Source organism: Pseudorca crassidens, chromosome 20 (genome assembly GCF_039906515.1).
Source record: "Pseudorca crassidens isolate mPseCra1 chromosome 20, mPseCra1.hap1, whole genome shotgun sequence".
Classification (NCBI taxonomy): Eukaryota; Metazoa; Chordata; class Mammalia; order Artiodactyla; family Delphinidae; genus Pseudorca; species Pseudorca crassidens.
In genome coordinates this window covers 51431491-51454044 of record NC_090315.1, presented here as the reverse complement: position 1 = coordinate 51454044, position 22554 = coordinate 51431491, and the positions used below count along the sequence as shown (strand labels likewise).

General features: G+C 38.8%; 1 protein-coding gene across 4 annotated transcripts in view; it reads right to left on the bottom strand.

The window, feature by feature from the left end:
- CNTNAP4 (contactin associated protein family member 4) overlaps window positions 1-22554 on the bottom strand; it is a 264146-nt gene that overhangs the window by 39539 nt on the left and 202053 nt on the right. For all 4 annotated transcript variants that reach the window (XR_010938853.1, XM_067717889.1, XM_067717890.1 and 1 more), the window contains 3 exons: window positions 18209-18406; window positions 13772-13928; window positions 9276-9403 (listed from right to left, as the gene is read on the bottom strand). Coding sequence is in view for 3 of the 4 variants with exons in the window: in XM_067717889.1 (XP_067573990.1) it covers window positions 9276-9403; window positions 13772-13928; window positions 18209-18406 (483 nt within the window). In the remaining variant the exon portion in view is untranslated. The remainder of the gene's footprint in view (window positions 1-9275; window positions 9404-13771; window positions 13929-18208; window positions 18407-22554) is intronic.

Genomic DNA, 22554 nt, shown 5'->3' with positions numbered 1-22554 from the left:
TTCTCCGTCTCAGTTAGTGCCAATTCCATGCCTCTAATTGACTGTGAGACCAAACACCTTGGTATCATTCTTGACTACTCCTTTTGCAACCTACATCAATCCAACAGCAAATGTGATTGCTTCTCCTTCTGAACAATACACGTTACCACTATCATCACCGTGCCCATGGTCCAAGCCATCACTATCCCTCAGCTGTTGGTGATATGCTCATCAGCTCTACCCTGTTCAGTCTCACTAAAGCATAAGTTAGACCACACTGCTCCTCCTCCCAAAATTCTCTCCTGTTTTCCATTCTCATTCAGGTTGAAAAATAAAGACCTTTCAAAACCCTCAGTGATCTGACCACCAGTTTCCTCTCTGACTTATACCCTTCTCCTCTTTGCACACTCTGCTCCGAACATACAGGCCGTTTTGCTGTTCCATGACCATATCAGCAACAGTCCCATCTCTGTGTGGATACTCTGGCTTTCCCCGCTGTGTAAAGTACTTTCACAGATACTCACATGCCTTGCTCTCTTATTTCCTTCAGATTTTTACTCAAATGCCACCTTCATAGTGAGCACCTAATAACCATCATATTTTAAATGCTCAATCCCACCCCAGTCCTCTCTCAGCTGCACTGCCTTCACAATACTTACGAGTGTCCATCACACCAGATTACTTATTTGTTGTCCATCTCCCCCACCTCAGGAGAACTTGAGCTCCAAGAATGAAGATCTTCTCTATTTATTTTTGCCTATTTCGTTCACTGCTGTTTCTCTCTCTCCCTGTCAGTCTCAATGTGGGGAAGACATGGTGCAGTGTATGGGCTCAATAAATATTTGTTGAATGAAATTATAAGATTCTCTTTGTCATAATAGCAATCAGAAAGCTTAGAGTAATCATGCCCAGTTTGGTTGTATCATATGTATCTCATAAATATACTCAAATTCTTTGGTAAACAAGTAGAAAGAGGAAGGTAAAGAGAGGAGACCGAAGAGAAAGAAGAAAGAAGAAAAGCAAGAAGATGAGGGCGTTAAAAGGGTGGAGAAACTTTAAGAAAATTAAATAAAGGAAACCCAAGGAAAGAAAACAAAATGAAACACAAGAACGTAAAAAGAATTTATTAATGGTGAAGGATTATCAGATATAGTGGAGCTTGCAAAATTATATGATTATCTGTTAAAATGGAATTGATCCTCATTCTTTTTAATGGTTTATATGTAGTCTGCCAAATGGAACAGAACTCTGTCAATGGAAGAGAAATTAACCAAATCACTAGTCAATAGCTTTTTCCAGTCTAAGAATACAACTTCTGCAAAGTTATTTATTGCCTACATGCACCTTTGATTATTTAATGCATTCTGGGCAGCTGTGATTTCTCAGACAGCTGAACAAGTCGATGCAGGCAAAATGAAGAAACCAATTTCAATGACAAGAGTCTAAGAAAAAGAAACTTAGAACAATCTTCTAACCACGTAGGTTTTGAGGGTGCCTTGGTGAGACATAAAATTTCAACACAATGAATTAACTGAGAAGAAATACATTTCATAAAATTGGCTCAAAAATTCAAATGCCAAAGAGTTAAAAATACAACCTTGTCCAGAAAAACAAATTGAGAGCAGAAATTTAGATCACGCTTACAACTCTTTAAACCGATTATAAAATGCAGGGATACGTTTTACCACATCACAGCCTATTTCAGGAAAAATTAATACCAGCACACAAGACTGAGATGCATCCTTGTTAAGTACTGACCTATAAGGATAACTATTCCTTAAGTTATTCTGTCAGAAAAAGCAAATCACCTCAAGCTGGAAAAGTCAGTTTGGCCTCAGAATTTCCCACAGCAACATTAAAAACTAGAAGATACAGGAGGACTGTCCACAAATTTCTGAAAGAAAATGTTGCCAGCCTAACTTTTTTTTAAGCATTAAGGTAACAGATAGACCTTGTCAAATTTGAAAGAATTCTGAGAATAAAGCACATACAAACTCTTTTGGGGAAAATAAAAATAAAGCATTCCTTCATAATGAAATAGAGTCTATCAAAAGATACCTAGAGGGCTTCCCCGGTGGCACAGTGGTTGAGAGTCCGCCTGCCGATGCAGGGGACACGGGTTCGTGCCCCGGTCCGGGAAGATCCCACATGCCGCGGAGCGGCTGGGCCCGTGAGCCATGGCCGCTGAGCCTGCGCGTCCGGAGCCTGTGCTCCGCAACAGGAGAGGCCACAACAGTGAGAGGCCCGTATACCGTAATAAATAAATAAACAGCCATACAAATAATAGCATAACTAACAAAAATTGGGATGTGGGGGGAGAAAAAGACGAGGAAGGAACAGAGGAGTGCTAATTTTCCCATTTTTCAGAATAGATCAATGCTATCTAAAATTTAAAACAACTTGAATATAAAACCAAGTGACTCTATAACCTTTAAAATTTTTATAATTTTTTTAAGTTTAGCAAGATCATACAAGTTGAATATATATTTATTCAATATATAAATAATATAAAGCAATCCTTACAGCTTCTTTCTCTGTCAACTTTAGTTAATAAAGTTTTGCAAATTTATTTCTAAACCTCTTCTATTCTTCTGTCTAGAACAGTGCTTCTCAACCTGGGGCTATTTTGCACCCCAGGGAACATCTGGCAATTTCTGGAGACGTATTTGGTTGTCACAACTGGGGAGGGTACTACTGGCGCCTAGCAGGTAGGGGCCAGGGACACTGCTAAATGCCCTACAATGCACAGGACGGCACCCCACCATCACAAGGAATTACTCAGCCCAAGCGTCAAGAGTGCCGAGGTTGGGAAACCCGCCACTAGCACTATTTAGAAATGTATGGAATAAAGCTCACTGGTATTAAACATTATTTCTGAGTTGTGTGACTCTTGGTGATTACTGTAGTCTTTCCTTTGACATTTCTGTATATCTTAAAATGTTAGAATGACTTCATATCAATTGTCATTAATATTTAAAACAATGAATACAGGTATATACATGTAGAATCTTGTCACAAAAAATATTACTGTAGTTCTGAGAATTATCAGGATTCCCAGTCTCAAAAAAAAATGGAAATCTTTTGAAAGTGTTAGAAAGAATGTTTGTTGCCCCACATTTGGGAAGTTTCTTGAATATCAGTTACTAGCTAGTGATGTAAATCTTTTCAAAAGAACACAAAACAAAAAGCAAAACAGGGGGCTTCCCTGGTGGCGCAGTGGTTGAGAGTCTGCCCGCCGATGCAGGGGACATGGGTTCGTGCCACGGGTTCGTGCCCCGGTCCGGGAGGATCCCACATGCCGCGGAGCGGCTGGGCCCGTGAGCCATGGCCGCTGAGCCTGCGCGTCCGGAGCCTGTGCTCCGCAACGGGAGAGGCCACAACAGTGAGCGGCCCGCGTACCGCAAAAAAAAAAAAGCAAAATAAGTCATAAGATATTTTTCTTTCTTCAAGAAGTAGTATTTCAGTTTTATAAAAACACTGTCTTATTAAAAGAGTGAAAAATCAAAAGTATTAAGTAAAATCGTGTGCTTATTTGAAAGCACTTTCACTGCCTCAAGCCCACGTACATGAATGAGAAATGGCTCAGGATGGTACTAAACATCCTTTGTACTTTGTGATTTTTAAAATTCAGAATAAGTCTTTCAAAATATAAACTCCTTTAATTAAAAGTATATATTTGCATATCATTTAATTGCTTATACAATAAAAAACTTATTCCTGTTCTCTCACGAGTAACTCCAAGCTATAGGTTTCTCGAGCTGTGTATGATAGATCATTCTCATTCTTTCATAAGCTGCTATTTATTGATTATCTTTCATGTAACAGGTAATGTACTAGGTGTCAGGAATATAATAATAAATGAGCAATGGACCTGCTCTTGAGAGGCTCAGAAATAATTAAAAGCCAGTATGAGAAGTATATCTTCGTAATTTACTGAACATTCTTTGAAAGTGTAGGTAAAGTCCTCTAGAGACCTGTGGAAGGCTTCATGTAGGAAGGGTGTGAATGTGAGTGTGGACGGTTTCAGTAAAAGGATTGGAGGTATGTTGCAGATGAAGGAAAGAAAGCAAGTGAAGAGGAAATGGAGCCAGATGCCATCAGTGGTTGATGAATTTTCTCTGTGCTGCAGGGCCTGCAGAAACAGGGGAAGTTCCGTGTAGGTATCCTCCTGATTGATGTCAAAAAACATTTAACCCCGGGGGTCAATACTACTACGCTTTCTCCTTAGTGTGAGGGGAGAGTTCTGAAGGTAACGCAACTACAATTGACATGCTCTCCAATAATTTTTAATGCACGCTGAAGTTGAAGAATTATTGGTCTAGAGCAGCGCTCCCCAACCTTTTTGGCACCAGGGACCGGTTTCGTGGAAGACAATTCTTCCACGGATGGGCGGTGGTGGGGAGGGACGGTTCAGGCGGCAATGCAAGCGATGCGGAGCAGCAGATGAAGCTTCAATCGCACGCCTGCCGCTCACCTCCTGCTGTGCAGCCCGGTTCCTAACAGGCCGCGGACCAGTATCAGTCCGCGTCCTGGGAGTTGGGGACCCCTGGTCTAGAAGACTTCTGATGGCACCTCAAAAATGAAGACGGTCCCACTGCTCCCAGGAGAGTGAGCAGAAAGGAAAATATATGTACGAGCCCTCCTAGTTACAATCTTTCTATTAACTGTAAACCCAGATGTTTTCCCGTGATTCTTTCCGTTGACCCTTTGTCTCTAAAGTTAGTAAAAGTCAGAAACATATTCAGTAAGATCCTAGGAGTATCCTGGAGAATACCCATGTTACTAAAATCTTTACCAGTCAGTTTCTTTGTTTTATTATTCTTTTACAATTTCAGCCATTCTAATAGTTATATATTGGTATCTCCTTGTGGTATTATTGTACATTTCCCTAATGACTAATGATGCTGAAAACCTTTTTATGTGTTTATTTGGAATCTGTATATTTTACCTGACAAAATGTATGTGCAAATCTTTTGCCCATTTGTTAATCTGAATTTTTCTTTAATTGCACTGTTAGAAAGTTCTTCATATATCCTGGATACTAGCCTTTATCAGATATGCGCCTTGCAAATATTTTCTCCCCATGTGTGGTTCTTCTTTCCATTTTTAAAAAATTAAGTTATATTGGAGTATAGTTGATTTACAATGTCGTGTTAGTTTCTGCTGTGTCGCAAAGTGAATCAGTTATACATATACATATATCCACTCTTTTTTAGATTCGTTTCCCATGTAGGTCATTACAGAATATTGAGTAGAGTTCCTTGTGCTACACAGTAGGTTCTTATTAGTTATCTATTTTATATATAGTAGTGTGTATATGTCAATACCAATCTCAATCCCAATGTCATTTTAAAAGCAGTTTTGAATTTTGGTGAAACCCAACTTATCATTAAAAAAATGTATAGATCATGTTATCGATGTTGCATCTAAGAAATCTGTGCCTAACCTAAGGTCACTATGATTTTCTTCTATATTTCCTTAGAGAAGTTTTATAGTTTGTGGGTATACATTTAAGTTTGTGATTGAGTTAATTTTTATATGCAGTTTGAAGTATGGGATGAAATTCTTTTATTGTTTTTGTTTTTGCAAATGGATTCTAAGTGTTCCAGCACTGTTTCTTGAAGAGGACTATTCTTTCTCCCTTGAGTTGCCTTATGTGCATATGTATGTGTGTGTGTATACATATACCTATTCTACTCCATTAATTGATTTGTCTATCTCGATATCAATGTATACTGATTTGAATTGTGTAGTTTTGCAACAAGCCTTAAAATCAGATAGCTGTCTCCAATTTTGTTTTTATTATTCAAAATGTTTTAGCCAATCTAGTTTCTTTGCTTCCCCCTATACATTTTAGAATAAGCTTGCCAATTTCTGCGGAAAAAAAAAAAGTGCCTGCTGGATTTTGATTGAGATTGTATTCAATCTGTACATCAATTTGGGGAAAATTGACATCTTAACAAAATCAAATCTTTCAATCTATGAGTATTACATTTTTATTTAGTTCTTTAATTATTTCTCATAAATGTTATGTATTTTTGTTATGTTTATACCAAATTATTTCATTTTTTTTGGTGCTGCTCTAAAAGGTACTTTTAAAATTTCAATTTAAAGTTTTTCATTATTAGCATACAGAGATATAATTTATTTTTTGCATATTGACCTTGCATCCTGTAATCTTGCTAAACTCACTTATTTTTTTACAAATTCTTAAGAATTTTCTACCTAGGAAACCATGTCTTTAGCAAATAGAGACATTTTATTTCTTCCTTTCTGATCTGTATGACTCGACTTCCTTTTCTTGACATACTACATGTGCTAGGACCAACAGCATGATATTGAATGGGAGAGGTGAGAACAGATCCTTGTCTTGATCCTGATTTTAGAAAGGAAGCATTAAGTCTGTGACTATTCAGGATAGTCATATTTTCAGATTTTCACAGATGCCTTTTGAAACACTGAGAAAGTTTTTTTAAGTTCGTAGTTTTTATCATAAGTAGGATGTTGAATTCTGCCGTTTACTTTTCACATATTTTTCAAAAAATGTATTTCCATATTCATAAATAAAGAAATTCTTTAAGGTCAACAATAGTTACTAAGTTTTATATCTGCAGCACAACTTTAAAGGGGACTTTATCATTCATATCTTTTGTGCTTTTGGTAAAACACCTAACGATATTATCTATGACTTCTGACATTAAGCAATAATAGCAGTAGTAACACAAAATTTTATACCCATCTACATTTAAAACAACGAAAAGAAAGACTTGGAGTTAGGAGCAAGTTCATATCTGGTACCTGTAGGTCTCACTCATTTTTGTTTATTTGTCCTGCTTTCTCAAGGCTTCTGTCTTCCTTCCTAGAAAAACATGGCTAGATATGAAATTTTCAACATCTCTGGTTTGTGTGATAAATCCAAAATATTATTTTTTTATTTTCATCTTTCCATTTTTCTGTTCAAAGAAAATCTAAAAATTCTGTGTCTCAACGAAGGGTGCTAGCATTCTAATTGTCTCAACAAATGGTGCTACCTGCTTTACTCAAGTCGGGAGGCTGGAGATCGTCCTCACAGCTCTTCACCCTCACTCCCGTCCAAAGCGTACTGAACTTCCCTCCCTAATTGAGCCCCTGATTTAAGCCCCATGACAACTATTGCCTAGTTCAAGCCTTCATCATTTTCCTTGTCTTACTTCAAAGGTCACCTTCCTGTCTTTAGGTTTGTAACTGATTTCCATGCTTTCAGTTGGATCACAAGAATTAAGCTAAGTCTTAAATTATCCCAGGCCTAACTAGTGTTCCAGTCCTAATGCCTTCAGGATAACATCCACATATCTTTCCTCTGCTTATAAGGCCCACTGTGCATGATCCCATATCTAGAAGCCCTACATCTGCCCAGTGTATCTCACTTGGAAAGGAAAAAAACTGTGTCTAGGGCATTGCACCCTCAGAGATACAGTCTGCCCATACAGAGAAAATGGGGGCATTCATTACTCTGCCACCATCATTCTTCAGACTGAGAAAGTTTTTAAAAAGGGCCCTTTATGCAGAAAATGCTCTATGACCTTATGTGGCGATGAGCCTCAACGCTAAAGTAGATATGGGGGACAAGAAGGCCAAGGAAAGCTCTCAGTGATTGTTTCATTAGTAAGTCAGATGTTAATCAGCAGGTCTCTAAATCCTTACAGTATTTGTAAATCCTTATTCCTGATATTGCCAGCCTCCTTCTGCATCCCCGTGGTCACAAAAGTTTAACGCTCTAGTTTCTCAACCTTAAGACTATGGGCCTTTTGGACAAGATAATTCTTTGTGGTGGAGGGCTGTCTTGTGTAGGATATTTACAGCATTTCTGGCCTCTCCCTTTAGATGCCAGTAGCATAAAACCCCTCACAGTTGTGACAGCCAAAACTGTCTCCAGATATTGCCAAATGTCCCCTGAGGGAGCAAAATCACCTTGGATGGAGAGTCACTGCCCTAAGGGAAAAGATGCTGTGTGCTTAAGTTCATGACAGGAAGTCTGAAAGAAAGAACCCCTAAGGGACAGAGTTGGGAGTGACCTCAGTCAAAGCAGAACAATTCCCCAGCGATGGTGGCAAATGGAGGAAGCCGGCCTGAGCCCCTGAAGGGTTAAGATCAGAGCCAGCAGTGAAGAGTGCATGTGATGTACAGAACAATTTCTCTATAGTCACGCAAAATCATCACATTCCTCAGGATGCATCCTGCGTTTACAATCTCATCTCTTTGCACATAACTTTTCTCTGCACGAAATACCCTATGTCATCTTTAACAGTAGGCTGTTTAAGGCCTACTGGCAGAACAGGAAGTAGAGGTGATAAAGATTAGGGATGGTAGGTATAATGGCAGACCGCTTTTTTTTTTTTTTTTTTGCGGTAGGTGGGCCTCTCACTGTTGTGGCCTCTCCCATTGCGGAGCACAGGCTCCGGACGCGCAGGCTCAGTGGCCATGGCTCAGGGGCCCAGCCGCTCCGCGGCATGTGGGATCTTCCCGGAGCGGGGAACGAACCCGTGTCCCCTGCATCGGCAGGCGGACTCTCAACCACTGCGCCACCAGGGAAGCCCTAGGATATACTTTTAAGGTAAATAAATATTTCTTCTATTTGCATTTTAAGTTCTGGAAATAACTAAAAGCAAAAATGATTGACGCATCAGTCTCTAACCTAGCTGACTTCAGGGAGGTTATAAATGGATATGTATGCTAATTTCATTCCCTGCTGAAAATATGTATTTTCTATGAAACTATATTTTAACTAAAAAATTCCGGTTTAGAGTGTTAATACATTGAATATACAAAACAGCAGGTACCACTGATTTAGACTAAACACACACACACACAAACTGGGGAAAAAAATGAGATTAGAAGTTGAAATGTGTTTGATTAAACTAACATTTGATTCTACTGATGTTCTAATTTCACCCCAGGCCCAACAGTATAAAACTCACCATACATACTTGATAATTTTATGTAGCACTGAGGCCTTCCTTTATAGACAATGGCATGCAGACATTTAGGAATGATGGAGTGAGTTTATGAACCAATCAAATAGAAATGCTTTGTGCTTTCTTTCTCTTGGACTCGTAACAAGGTTTGCTGTAACAGCACTTATTCCCGGGCTTTGCATTCTATAAGGGGCACTTTGTTGATTGACTATAGGAATGATTTCAGACACTGCTTATGAGTTTTCACAAGAGAAGTCTGATTAATTATTATAAGATAGAAACATGGTTCTTAAGTGACATCACTTTCCTCAGACATGTTTATGGCACGTCGCCACCACTTACTGTCTCCCCGGCAGAGCAGAGGCCCTAGTTTATAGGCTGCTGCTGAATGTGGTCGACCGGTGTCTGTGATCACAATCTTAGTTACTGGCAGATGTTCTTTATAAGAAAGGAATCCAGTGTCATTGGTCCTAAAAAACAGTAACAACAGCAAGATTCTTAAAATTATTCTGATGAACATAATTATAAAGTAAACAATAGTCCTTATTGCATTTCAAAGCCAAGATGTTCTGAGCTAAATTTGCACACACAGAAGAGTCAGGATCAAATTAGTGTCCCTTGCAGACGGAATATAGTTGGTGATTTTTAAACTCTGTTGGCCATTTTCTACCTTTTAAATGAGATGGTTAATCCACTGCCATTTAGTGTAATAACTGGTAGTGTGTTTCCAGATCTACCGTTTTGGTATTTGTTTCTTATTTTTTTCCCCACAGGATATCTTGTATTTTTGCTCCCCTTTCATGCCTCCTCTTGGCTTACTTCATATTGTTTTGCATTCGATTTTACTTTTTTACTCACCCTTTAGCTATATGACTGTTTATTGTATTTTAATATTTTCTTTATAGATTATAAGACGCATCCTTAATCCATCACAGTCTTATATTTTATGTTGTATTACTTAATATAAAATGTCAGAAGCCTACCATTGGATAATTTTTAACATCCTTCCCTACATAAACACCTGTTCTTTGTGCTATGGTTGTAATAATATATTTTAAATCCAGATGTTATAAACTTTATAATTTATATTTACCTAATCAAGAGAAAAATTTAAACACTGGCTTTTACATTTACTGACATATCCATGATTTCCAGTGCCCCTCATTCCTTCCTGAAGATCTGTGTTTTAATCCGGTGTTAGTTCTGTTTAACCTGAAGAATGTCCATCAGTATTTCTTACGGTACAGTTGTGTTGACAACAGATTCTCTCAGCATTTGTTTAATCTGAACAGGAATTTATTTTACTTTCATTTGTGAAATGTATTTTTGTCCTGTAGAGAATTCTGGGTTGACAGTGCTTCCTCTTCCAGCACACTAAAGGTTATCATTCCATTGTCTTCTGACCTGTGCTTCTGATGAGAGGTCAGCCTTCATTTGTATCCTTATTCCCCTGTATGGAATGTCTTCTACCAGATTCACCCAAACTGGCTACTTTGAAAACATTCATCTTTATCACTGGTTTTTGGCAACATGAACAACAAACCCAGGTGTGTTTTTCTCTGGTTTTTATTCTGCTTGAGATCTTCTGAGTTTCTGGAATCCATACACTGAAGTTGTGCTAGTTATCTACTATGGCATAACAAATTATCCCAAAACGCAGTGACTTAAAACACGACGTTTTACGGTCTATGATTCTTCTGATTTATGATCCTCTGTCTCAGGGTCTCTCCCAAAGAAAGACTATACTCAAAGTGTTGGCAAGGACTGCAATCAGCTCAGTACTTGAGTGGGGAAGGCTCTGTTTCCAAGCTCACCCTGTGGCTGCTGGCAGTACTCTACTCCTTGCCGGCTGTTGGACTGACAGCCTCAGTTATTCACTGGCTGTTGGTTGAAGGCTACCCTCAATTCTTTGTCCACGAGAGCTCACGACATGGCAGATTGCTATATCGAGGCAAGAAGGCTAGAAGACGCAGAGAATTTTGAGCAAGTCAGAAGTCACAGTCTTCTGTAACCCAACCTCTGAAGTGACATCTCATCACCTTTACCATATTCTGTTCTTAAAAGCAAGTCACAAGGTCCATGCGACATACAAGAGAAGGAAATTACACAATGGTGTGAACAACAGGCAGTGTGGAAAATCGGGGGCCATCTTGGGGGCTTGCTTCCAGAGATATTTATTAAGCAAATCTGAGAAATTTTTAGCCATAGTTTCATCAAATATATACATATATATATATATATATATATATATATATATATATAGCCTCATTTTATTTCCTGCCCTTCTGGGACTCCAATTTCTTGCCTGTTAAATCATTGATATTTTCCCACAAGCCACAAAGGGTCTGTCAATGTTTCTTTCAATCTTTTTTTTTTCCTGTGTTCTTCAGACTGAATGATTTCTACTTACGTATATTCAGGTTTACTGAAGATTCCTTTTGCTATTTCCCATAAGAGTTGAAGTCTATCCAGTGAATATTTGACTTCTGATGATGTTGTACTTTTCTGTTCTAAAATCTACATTTGCTTCGTTTTTTCTTTTCTTTTCTTCTTTTTTTGGCAGCGTTGGGTCTTTGTTGCTGTGCGCGGGCTTTCTCTAGTTGCAGTGAGCAGGGGCTACTCTTCGTTGCAGTGCGCGGGCTTCTCACTGTGGTGACTTCTCTTGTTGTGGAGCATGGGCTCTAGGTACATGGGCTTCAGTGGTTGCAGCACACGGGCTCAGTACGTGTGGCACACAGGCCTTAGAGCGTGCGGGCTTCAGTAGTTGTGGCGTGCGGGCTCAGGAGCTCTGCGGCATGAGGGATCTTCCCAGACCAGGGATCGAACCCATGTCCCCTGCATTGGCAGGCAGGTTCTTAACCACTGCGCCACCAGGGAAGTCCCTACATTTGCTTCTTTAATAAAGTTCTCATTTATCTGCTTAGAATACCCTTTGTTCACTTGTGATTATTTTTACCTTCAATTCTTCATACGTTTTTTAACAGTTGCTTTAAAGTTTTTGCCTGCTGATCAAACACCTGTGTCCCATGGCCTGTTTCTAATGGTACTTTTATTTTCTTGACTTTGGATCAAAGTCTACTCTCTTTTGGAATAAGCAATAATTGTTATAATATTCTGGATATTATGGGTGATACATTGTAGAGACTCTGGATTCTGTTGTCATTCTCTGAAGACTTCTTTTGTTTTCACAAGCAGTTAAATCACAACCTTATCACAATAATGGAGGTTTTACCTCATCAGGGTGGGCCTGTGTCAGTTTCACTTGTAGTTTTCAATCATACTCAGTTCTCGGACATCCTCTTTGCTGTAAAGGCAGTGGACCTTCTGTCATTTCTATGGAAGGCTGAGGGCTTTACAAAGCCCATCTCAATTACTGAGACTTAAGCTCTAAATTCTGTCTCTCCTCTGGTGGTTGCTGCTGAAATTCCTGTGTGGCTTGTTCAGTTTCCCAGCTGCATCTCTCTGCTTGGTTCCTAGAAATCTCCCCTGTGCATGTGCAGCTCAAGGGTCAGGGGTCTGAGAGGAGTTGACATAGTGGTCTCCCCTCAAGTGGTTTTCTCCTTTATGACATGTCCAGAAATCAATTTCTAGTCATTCTGGCTGCTCTGAACTTTCCTCTGATACCCCCTGCCAAAAAAAATCTAGTGTTCTCTTTGAGTTCTAGCCACTCCACGGTAGGTGGTCTGGTGAGTAGCCTCAAGGAAAAGGCACATAAACATAAATCTCACCCACTTAAGTTCCCTTCTTTTAAGGTTTGAAGGCTCCCAACCCTGGTAGTTTCTGCCTACATTTGGTTATTGTCCACTTGCTACAAGTAGGTGTTTTTAATAAATAGTTTTCCTGGGATTACAAATGTTATCTGGGGTTAGGTTAGTTCTACGCAAGCTACTTAAGCATAAGCAGAATTTAATATGAAAAATTTCAAAGTCTTACTTTTAAAAATTATTTTTGATGAACAAAATGTCATGCAGACATTGGAGAGTTATTGGTGATTAGATTAGTTTAAAATTTTTTTATTCACATTTCAAAATACATTATTACTGTGTGGGCATTTTCTGTGAAGGCAGCGAGAAAAAAAAAAAAAGTATCTCCCAAAGGAGTAGAAATTTTGAAAAATCTTGAGTAAGAGAGACAATATTCTTCATACTGAACATATAACAGTAAGAGTATAATCAATGACTCCATATAGAGGCCTCCTTTAGGGTATTCTAAAATAATCTGGTTTTTGATATAACAGTCTTTGATGTTTGACAAATGAATAAATGGAATGTCAAATGAATAAATGGAATATTTCAAGCTCGATTTTCAAATCCCTAAATATTATAGATTTCCTTTTTCAAAATATGATAAATGGAATATTAGTTTTTCATAGCATAGTGTATCCTTTAAGAAAATAAAAGAGCTACGTGTTTAAATAATTGTGGGAAATTCTAAGTTTATATATTTAGAGGTTTTATAGGCAGATTATTGAAGAGATGTGTTAGTAATTAAAGGCTGTAAATATATTTTGAGAATAATATAATTCTTAATTATACTTAATTTTAAAGAGAATGATAATTGGATTAAAATGCAAAGCAGACATGAAGCAGATGCCTCTGTTTCATCATATTACAGAAATAAAAGGTGTATGACTCATGATCCATTACCAAAAAATTCAAATAACAAGATAGTGATCTTACCATTTAGAATTCAGATTGTAATACATTTCATCAAAACGTGCCTTTAATTTCTTCACTGTACTACCTCGTTTAGTATCTGCCTACTTATATATGTTTTGAGTGACTCATTTAAAAGAATAATAAACTTGATTTTGCATAAGGAAATCATATGGAAATCACCATTCATTCCGGTCAGCATCGCAGTTGCAGTAATACTGAGAATCGATGCAGGTCCCCTCTAATCCACAAGTACATTTTTGAGGATCAGGTAAAGAACCTCCCCAGTAAGTCTGTGTTTCATTGGTTCTTCCAACCCACCAGCTCAGAGGGGTTCCATCTGAAAGACAAAGGTGAGAAATGTGACATGTGTTCTATACCCCAACCCTTCCATCCAGTATAATTCCCTCCTTCCCAAGTCATTAAAAAGAATAAACGGAGAAAGACTGATTGGATGTAGTGATATTCCCAACACTGTAATTGATGGCATATCCTTAAGAAAGTTTTTTAAAAAATATTTCATTATTTAAGCTTAAATGATTGATATATTTTTCTTTGAGTAGAAAAGAAACCAGCAGTTCCTATTTAATTCAGGCATAATAGTAAAAAAAAATGTATTGAGAGCAGATTACACATGTAATTTTGTTCAAAATAATTTTTCGAAACAAGAAGGCATCAAATTATAAACCACAGTAATTAACATATGAGAAACAAAATTGATTTGAGATCATGAAATGCCCATTAAAACATTATGAAATGCTATGTAAAGTTAGTGATTTATCTCAATATATTTATTGGCTAAAAATAAACTAGGTGTTTATTAAACATTAGGCATACTACAGCATTCCCTTGCTATGATTTAAGATATATTTGAAAGTGTGTATTTTTTCTTCCACTTATGGCTTGGCTACTTATTTGAAGACTACAGAAATAACACTGAGATATCTTTACGCCCGAAGCAGATACTCCACTCAAAAACAAAGTTTCCCTTAACCAAATGCATTTATCTCTATGATGAATGTTCAGCGACCAGCTCCTTCACAGAGCTAAGACTAAACATGATGCCAAGGAACTAGAGCAAAGAATAGACAGAACATTTAGATGCGGCATGCAGGCAATCTGTCTTAGGGAAAAAACAAGTTAGAGAGGAAAACTCATAGTCACTTGAGAATCACGGCATGAGAAGAAGGTGACATCAAATCAGTCAGCTCCTCAAAGGTGCTTGATCATTTTTCCATTGACTTACAAACCTTTTAAGTTGCTGCCATTAGCCCAATTTTACTAATTTCTCCCTTACTTACAAATGCCAAAGCTCATAAAAACTTATTATTAAATTGGACCTGTGCTGATGCAAACAACCTCTCTCCCAGCGTTGCTATACATTCCTGTCCACTATGCCGGGAAAACAAGGAGTTGTTGGAAGCTTGTGTTATGCATTAATTAATATCAAGAATCTTCATCTTCTTTAATTGCATGATTAACTGATCAACTGAAGGAGAAACCTGCTTGAAGCATTTAGTAGATCTATTTCAACATACTGCTTAAAACGTTATGTGTTCATAGATTTAAAAAATAAATCATTATTCCTAAATACTGAATAATATTTTCGCATCTAAATTTGCTATCTCCCTGGCACTTCCCTAGTGGTCCAGTGGTAAAGAATCCACCTTCTGATGCAGGGGACACGGGTTCGATCCCTGGTCAGGGAACTAAGATCCCACATGCTGTGGGGCAACTAAGCCTGCGCACCACAACTATTGAGCTCGTGCGCTTCAACTAGAGAGCCTGTGTGCCGCAAACTACAGAGCGCACACACTCTGAAACCCACACCACAACTACAGAGCCCAGGAGCCCTGGAGCCTGCGTGCCACAACTAGAGAGAGAAAACCCGCACACCACAACTAGAGAGAAACCTGTGTGCTGCAACAAAAGAGCCTGCGCCTCAACGAAAGATCCCGCGTGCCTCAACAAAGATCCAGCATGACGCAACTAAGACCCGACACAGCCAAAAATAAATTATAAATAAATAAGTAAATAAATAAATAAATTTGCTATTTTCCCTACAAAGTAGAAACCACTTAATGTTTTAAAGATACCAAATACCTTCAGTTTCCTCCAAGACTTTTTGAAGTGTCCTAAAGAATTTACATAAGTATAAGGAAGAATTAAGAAAAGCATGAAAAAATTTTAAAGTTGAAATTAAAATGATAAAGTATCAGAGATCATGGTAGATCATTTCTATTCTCAGAGTTAAAATCCCAAATGGCTTGAGTATTCATATTGAGCATCCTTCCAGTGTGCTGAGCTGCAGACCCACAGGTTGCCGGAAACATTTTCATATACATTGACCTTTATTCATCCACAGTTATGGCACCATTATTACTTGAAGCTGCTATATTCTCAAGATCTGAAACTGTAAATTTAACTTGTCTGACACCACCTTCCTGATCTTCCCCATACATTTCTTACTGTGACCTCGAAATCCAAATTGTTCCCTCTTTGCCACCTCAGATCCATTCTACATGAATTCTAGGGTCACGGACCTGAGGAAAATCTGTGTATTTAACAGTTATCCTCATCATCTGTTCTACAGCCTTCTAGAGTTTACTATTCTCCTTACTAGTGGTTGCCAAACACCTGGGAATCCTTCACACTCCTTGTTGTCCCCTTGACTTCGTGTGGTGCTCGCTCACTAACATTCTTGGGGATTCCGTGTTCTGGTTCTTTTAGAGTTTGACTCATTTGTGATTTTGATGACTGTCTTTTCTTTCCTTTCTTCTCTAGTTAAGCAACTCAGTTCATTTTGTTCCATCACATTCATTTTCCCTTCTAAAATTATGGTTCTCATTCTTCTTAGAATACATTTCTGTACTTGCTTATCTATTTTTCTTTTTTAGATTCCAATATCAATATTCACTAATAATGAACAATCAGCTGCATACTGAACTGGAAGGTTCACTCTAACCACGATGCGCTGGAGAGCTGGGAAGAGAGGAGCTCACTTCATGCACTTTGTATGTGTTATGCCACCCAGCCACGACCACGCCCCCCTGAGGTTGGTATGATTGGCCCCAATTCAGTGACGAGAAAACAAAGACTGAGAAATACTCTTCTATCCAAGTTCTGTACCTAATCAACAAGAGACCTGGACCTTGAACCCAGATCTCTCTCCCCACCTCTAAATCCTATGCTCTTTGCACTACAACTATCTGATGGTCAGTCTCAGATGGGATTGGGGTTTCAGGGGGTTAAGATTTGAGGGGATACCAGCAAGATGAGAAGAGTTAGGAGGGGTTAAGAGGCTGAATGAGAACATTCTGAAAAAGAAGGAGGAGGAAAAGGAGGAAGAGGGAGTGGAACTCAGGCATATGGGAGAAAATGATCAGACTGGATTAAGTGGGTGGACAAGTAAATAGGATTGGGGCTTAACTGGAAACAAAAGATTCAAAGGTCATACCAGGAGTTCAAAATTTTTCTGCATGACCCACATAACACATGATATTCACACATGAAACACATTTCATTTTAAAGTTCTTGTCATTCTGTCTGGAACGCCAACCTCTCTTAAGACGACAAAGGAGAGGGAACAAAGCAGCTTTACTGTGCAGATGTCTTAGAATCTTCTCTGACTACTGAAGAAAAATACACCTGATTACTGCTGCTAGAAGACAGTGTGCCGGGGAGCGGCATGAAGGTTCATAGGCAAGTGAGTCCAGAATACGCAGCTGAGGTGTCCAGACGGAAGAGTCCGTACTGGACAGAAGAGCTAGGAAGGCACTGGAGCTTCTTAAACAGTAAAGTGTTGTGATGGAAGCAGTGTGTTTCTTACAGGTGAATTCTCGTCATGAAGATTAATCTTTTGGATGATACAGTGGGTGGGCAGGAGATACGGACTGATGACCGGCTGAGAGGCCAGTAGGAAAGATCTTGCAGTAACTTCATAAATTACGTCATTAAAGCCCGCACTAAGGCAGAGCTGGTGGGACTCAAGATATTGTCACATAATGAGATGCTCTAAAGGGAGAAAACACAAGACCAGAACCGTAATTTAGGAGCAGACTGGTTATTAAAAGTAGAGTAAAAGGAAGAGTTAAACATGGTTTTCTGATTCCTCTTTGAGCTGCTGAAAAAAAAAAAAACCTGTTTCTAGCAGACTGTTCTAATTTTCAGTTATACCCAGAGGGTAACTGTCAACAACCCGTGAAACAGTCACACAGAATAGTCACTTTCAGAAAACAAATTCACATTTTTATTAACTCTTCTCCATGGTAAAAACCAACCATATGTGTCACTTGCCCTTTATGAGGGATCAACACCGCGCATTCATCGAGTGTCAGAACAAAGCCCTTCTCTGTGCAGTTCTCTGATTAAGGGCAGGCAGAGACTCTAAAGACAATCAAGGCTTTGAACAAAGCTCAGCGTGAACTGACCTTGTTCTCTTCTTCAGACAACAGCATCCCTGTGACTTCCAGACTGCAACACGTTTGCTAAAGACACAGGGAGCCCACACCCTAGGTGGCTCTAGGCCTCCACCTTGGCCGACTCAAACTCCGCAGGAGCTGGTTAAGTAAAACACCCTGTGCGACGTGTGTAGGGGGACAAACGCCCCAACGTACTTACCTTCCTTATTTACAAGTCGTGACTTCTTGCAGTAGTAGGTCAGCTCCTGTTCACAGTGCTCCGCACGGTTAACTGTGGCCTGCAGTTGCTCCATGCTGGCCACGTAGTCGAAAAATCCAGCATAGGGCTTCTCTGGGTTGGTACTGCGGACTCTTGTTACATCGGAGCCATTGTGCTGGATGATGGCCCACGCAGTTTCTTGTATGCAGAAATGGGGGAAGAAAGAGAGGAGACCATCACTAGTCTGCAAAAGTTAAAATAAATAAAGAAAATCAAAATCACCTTTTATCTGAGTCAAAGTTTTCTAGTCATCAAACCTCTCTGAGAGGTAGCATCAACACAAATGGATTCTTAAAACTTTTAAATTATAGTAAAGTGACTTTTTTCCCTGAAATTTATACGATTGCCACGCATTTGCAGCGTTTTTATTCTACTTTTTCATATTAATTCAGCCAGAAAATATTCATGGTGAAAAATGTTAAGAAAACTGATTATTAAAATTTGTGGTGCATTTCATCAAATCTGACATTCTGCTTTTAGAAGATGCGTCATTATTTTTCTTCAAGAAAGAAAAAAATGATGCTATTATAACTGTAAAACATTGTTGTTATCGCACCCTGAATTCAGAGATGTTACAATATGAAAAAAAATGTATCTTTGAATTTGTAAAATATTTTAAATGACATAACGTAAACAATGACTTTTCTAGTCTTATTGTATGCTGCCAGCAGAAAGAAAGTCAAACTTTTATGGCCTGTATATATACCTCCCTTCAGACAATTTTTAATTATGAGTGTACATCTATTTCTGTTTTACACCAAGTTTTGGATAGAGGATTTTTTCATAACATGGGAAAATGTACAAAATATTTAAGTGGGGAATGCAGGATACAAAACTATATATAATATGATTATGATACATACACAAACACACACATAAATATATATTCATCGGACACAGATGTTAGGAAATTACACCAGAAATACATCTATTTCTTTTAAAATCAAATCTGAAATATTCATCTTGGTATCATGTGATGTGCATAGTTACGCAATGCAAATAGGAAGTTACTTTTTTTTTTTTTTTTTTTTGTGGTACGCGGGCCTTTCACTGTTGTGGCCTCTCCTGTTGCGGAGCACAGGCTCCGGACGCGCAGGCTCAGCGGCCATGGCTCACGGGCCTAGCCGCTCCGCGGCATGTAGGATCTTCCCGGAGCGGGGAACGAACCTGTGTCCCCTGAAGCAGCAGGCGGACTCTCAACCACTGCGCCACCAGGGAAGCCCCAGAAGTTACTTTTCTGAACATGCAGTACAGCATCAGCAGCTCAACTAACACAAGAAATAATATATCTTTGAGTAGGTGCTAGAGCTACCACTATTAGCACCTGAATGTCTGTAAACATTTCAATCATACTGATGACCAAAACTAGTTAGATGAAACAAAAATCCGACAAGGTTTGTAACAGAAGATGGCATATTGTATGTATCCTTCAACTTTCCCAGCAATAAATTTATTATATTTACTGTGATATACGCAGACCCAAGAACACATTAATGAAAAAGACCTCTGATTTAATAGGTGAGAAACAGAGTGGAAGTTGTCAAAACTCTGCTATTAATGTGCTGTTAAATCACATAACTCTTCTGTATTAAGAAGAATATTCCAAATTGGAGGAAAAGAGTAGGTAGAAATCCCCGCCAGCCTCTTTTCAGCTAATACACTCACGTGGATCAACACAATCAAAACAAGAAATTTCAGTCCCACCCATCTCCTGGTCATCAGAATTTTGAGTAGAGAGGCCTGTTAAATAAATGAGACAGGAGGCAAATCTGACAGCCTTACTCCCCTCCACACGTGGATCATTATTTTCCTCTGAAACAATAGCTGTTACTTTTATTTCCACCTTGCATTTCAGCTCACCAAAGCGCTTTAACAGTAAATTATTTTCCTTAAAGAGGACATGATATATAAGCTCATGAAATTAATTATGGATGACCAGACAGCAGTACAGTGGAGAGATCACCAGGAGACCTGAGCTGCAGATCTGCCATGTGTCTGTGCCCTTAAGAAAGTCAGGCGAAATCTCAGCCTCCATTTCCAAAATTGGAAAAAAAAAAAAAAAAAGGCAGAATATAGGGGGCAATATATTAAGTCTGAAATTCTATCATTTTAGCCACACAATCTTGACTATTAGAACTTTAAGATTATTAACCAGGCAAATCTGTTAGCCTAGCCTCTGTTGGACTCTGCTTTTATTATTCAGCAGAATGATTCATCTTTTCTTGCAGGGAATCAATGGCGTGCATGAAGCAGCTCATCTCCCGCTGAGTAGCTGCTGAAAGAGCAGGACAATAAACCTCCTTGAAACCTCTGTCTCTTTGCTTTTTGGGTCACCCTGAGAGGGACTTCCCTATCGCTTAGCATCCACTGGGTCATGAAGAACACGCTGTGTTCTTGTAAGGTCCCTTAAGGTATTGTAAGACATCCAAGGCCATAGGTGCATGACAGCTGTTAAAGGGCTGCTCAGAGAAATGTTTCCTTTTGAAATTCTAAAATTTCCATATGATAGTTTCTGTAAGTTATTTCATTTTCTAGTATAAAGTGCTACAAAGGAGGAAGTTACGCGGGATGCCATGCTTATCAGATAATCAAGATGTCCAGGGCAAAGCAGAGACAATGAAAGCATCACAATGGATTCTGAGCAATGGAAACGAGAGCCCAGCATCCATGTTCCAAATCGCATGTGCTTTACAAATAGAGGAACGTCTGCAAACTATTATACTGTTCTTTCCGACGTGATTGTGTTATCTGATATTTCTACAAATACCTATTTAGAAATTACAACTACAAAAAAAGTAGCCTTCACAATGCGTAATTCAGTATTTTGTGATTTAATCTATCAGTTTTTCCACTATTAGAAGACTGATAGCTTCTGATTTGCTAACTACACTGATAGGTTCTGATTTGCTAACTATAGTATCTCCAGCACGTGGGCTTGACAAGTGCTGAAAAAGACATTAGTCACTGAAGGAATAAACATGTGAATGAATAAAAACAAAGTGTTGTCCAGACTAGAGCACAGCCTTCCAGGTTATCTGGTTGTGATTCTGTGGTGGCTCTGAGATTTTCATTGCCTCTTAACTATTTTAGAACTTTGTAAATAGGAGACATCTGATGCAACTGCAAAATAATGATAAGGCTGAAACTGTGAAGGGTATGAGACATCGCACTTGCAAGCTAACAAGTTATCTTGCCTTCGATACACATTGTATCTATTTATCTTTAACTCTCTCACTCTCTCTAGATGCAGTGAGTGCCAGATGCACCTAAGCCTACTGGAGTTGTACCACGAGAGAGGGACCCCCAAATTACAAGACTTGGAGCTTATAGAGGATGGCTGGCACGTCTCCACCCCGACAAAGAGTGAGAGAGGAACTCTGCAATGCAACAAATCTCTGAGGAGAGGGCGGTCAAGTTCTTAGGTTTTACAAAGTAGGTAAATACGTCTGGGGGAGATAAGCTTCAAATCCCTCCAGGGAAATCCACTATCTCTAAGACATATTTACATTAAATTATCCTTTAACAAAGACTTCCAGTTTTTTTGCTATTTGTTTTGCTTAGCAAGCAAGGCATTGTTTCCTTACAAGTAATTCTGTCTACAGACCAGCAAATTCAACCTGGTAGAGGTCGATGGGCTCCTCCACTAGGGAAGAAGCCAGTTTTGCCTCCCTTGGCCCAGTCACTTCAGCATTACTGATGTATGGATATATCTGTTCTTTGAATCCTCTTTGAACTGACTGTAACATCTTACCAGTTTCCTCAGGAATAAGGTTAAACACTAAACAAGATCTTCAAAACGTGATTTTTAGCTTTTATTTTTCTGTGTGAGAAATTTCTGTGTGAGAAATTTTCTGTGTGATGTCATTTTTTTGAAAATTATCCTTTACCAAGTGCAAAGAGAGTTGTCAAGGTAAGGAAACACAGGGAAATAAGAAGAGACAGCAGAAAACCTATGAAATTAATATATATACTAAAAGATTGAAAGGCAGTTTGGGTTTACTGGTGTCTCTCCCTGAAAGCGATTTCTAACATATAGATTGTCTGTAAAGCAACTGAGTGATTAAGACCTCGATTTATCTTGGGCTGACTGCTATTTTCTAGTGTGATAACAGTGTAAAGAAAAAACATGCTGTTTAAGCAACACAGTTGCAGAGTATGCGTTCCTTCAGGATTAATAGCTGCGGGTGATAGAGGTGATAAAGACTGTAAGAGTGGGTAGGAAGTGCTGTGTTAAGGAAAGCTGGGAGATGAAAGAAAAGCTAGCATCCTGGAGCAAAACTTGATGT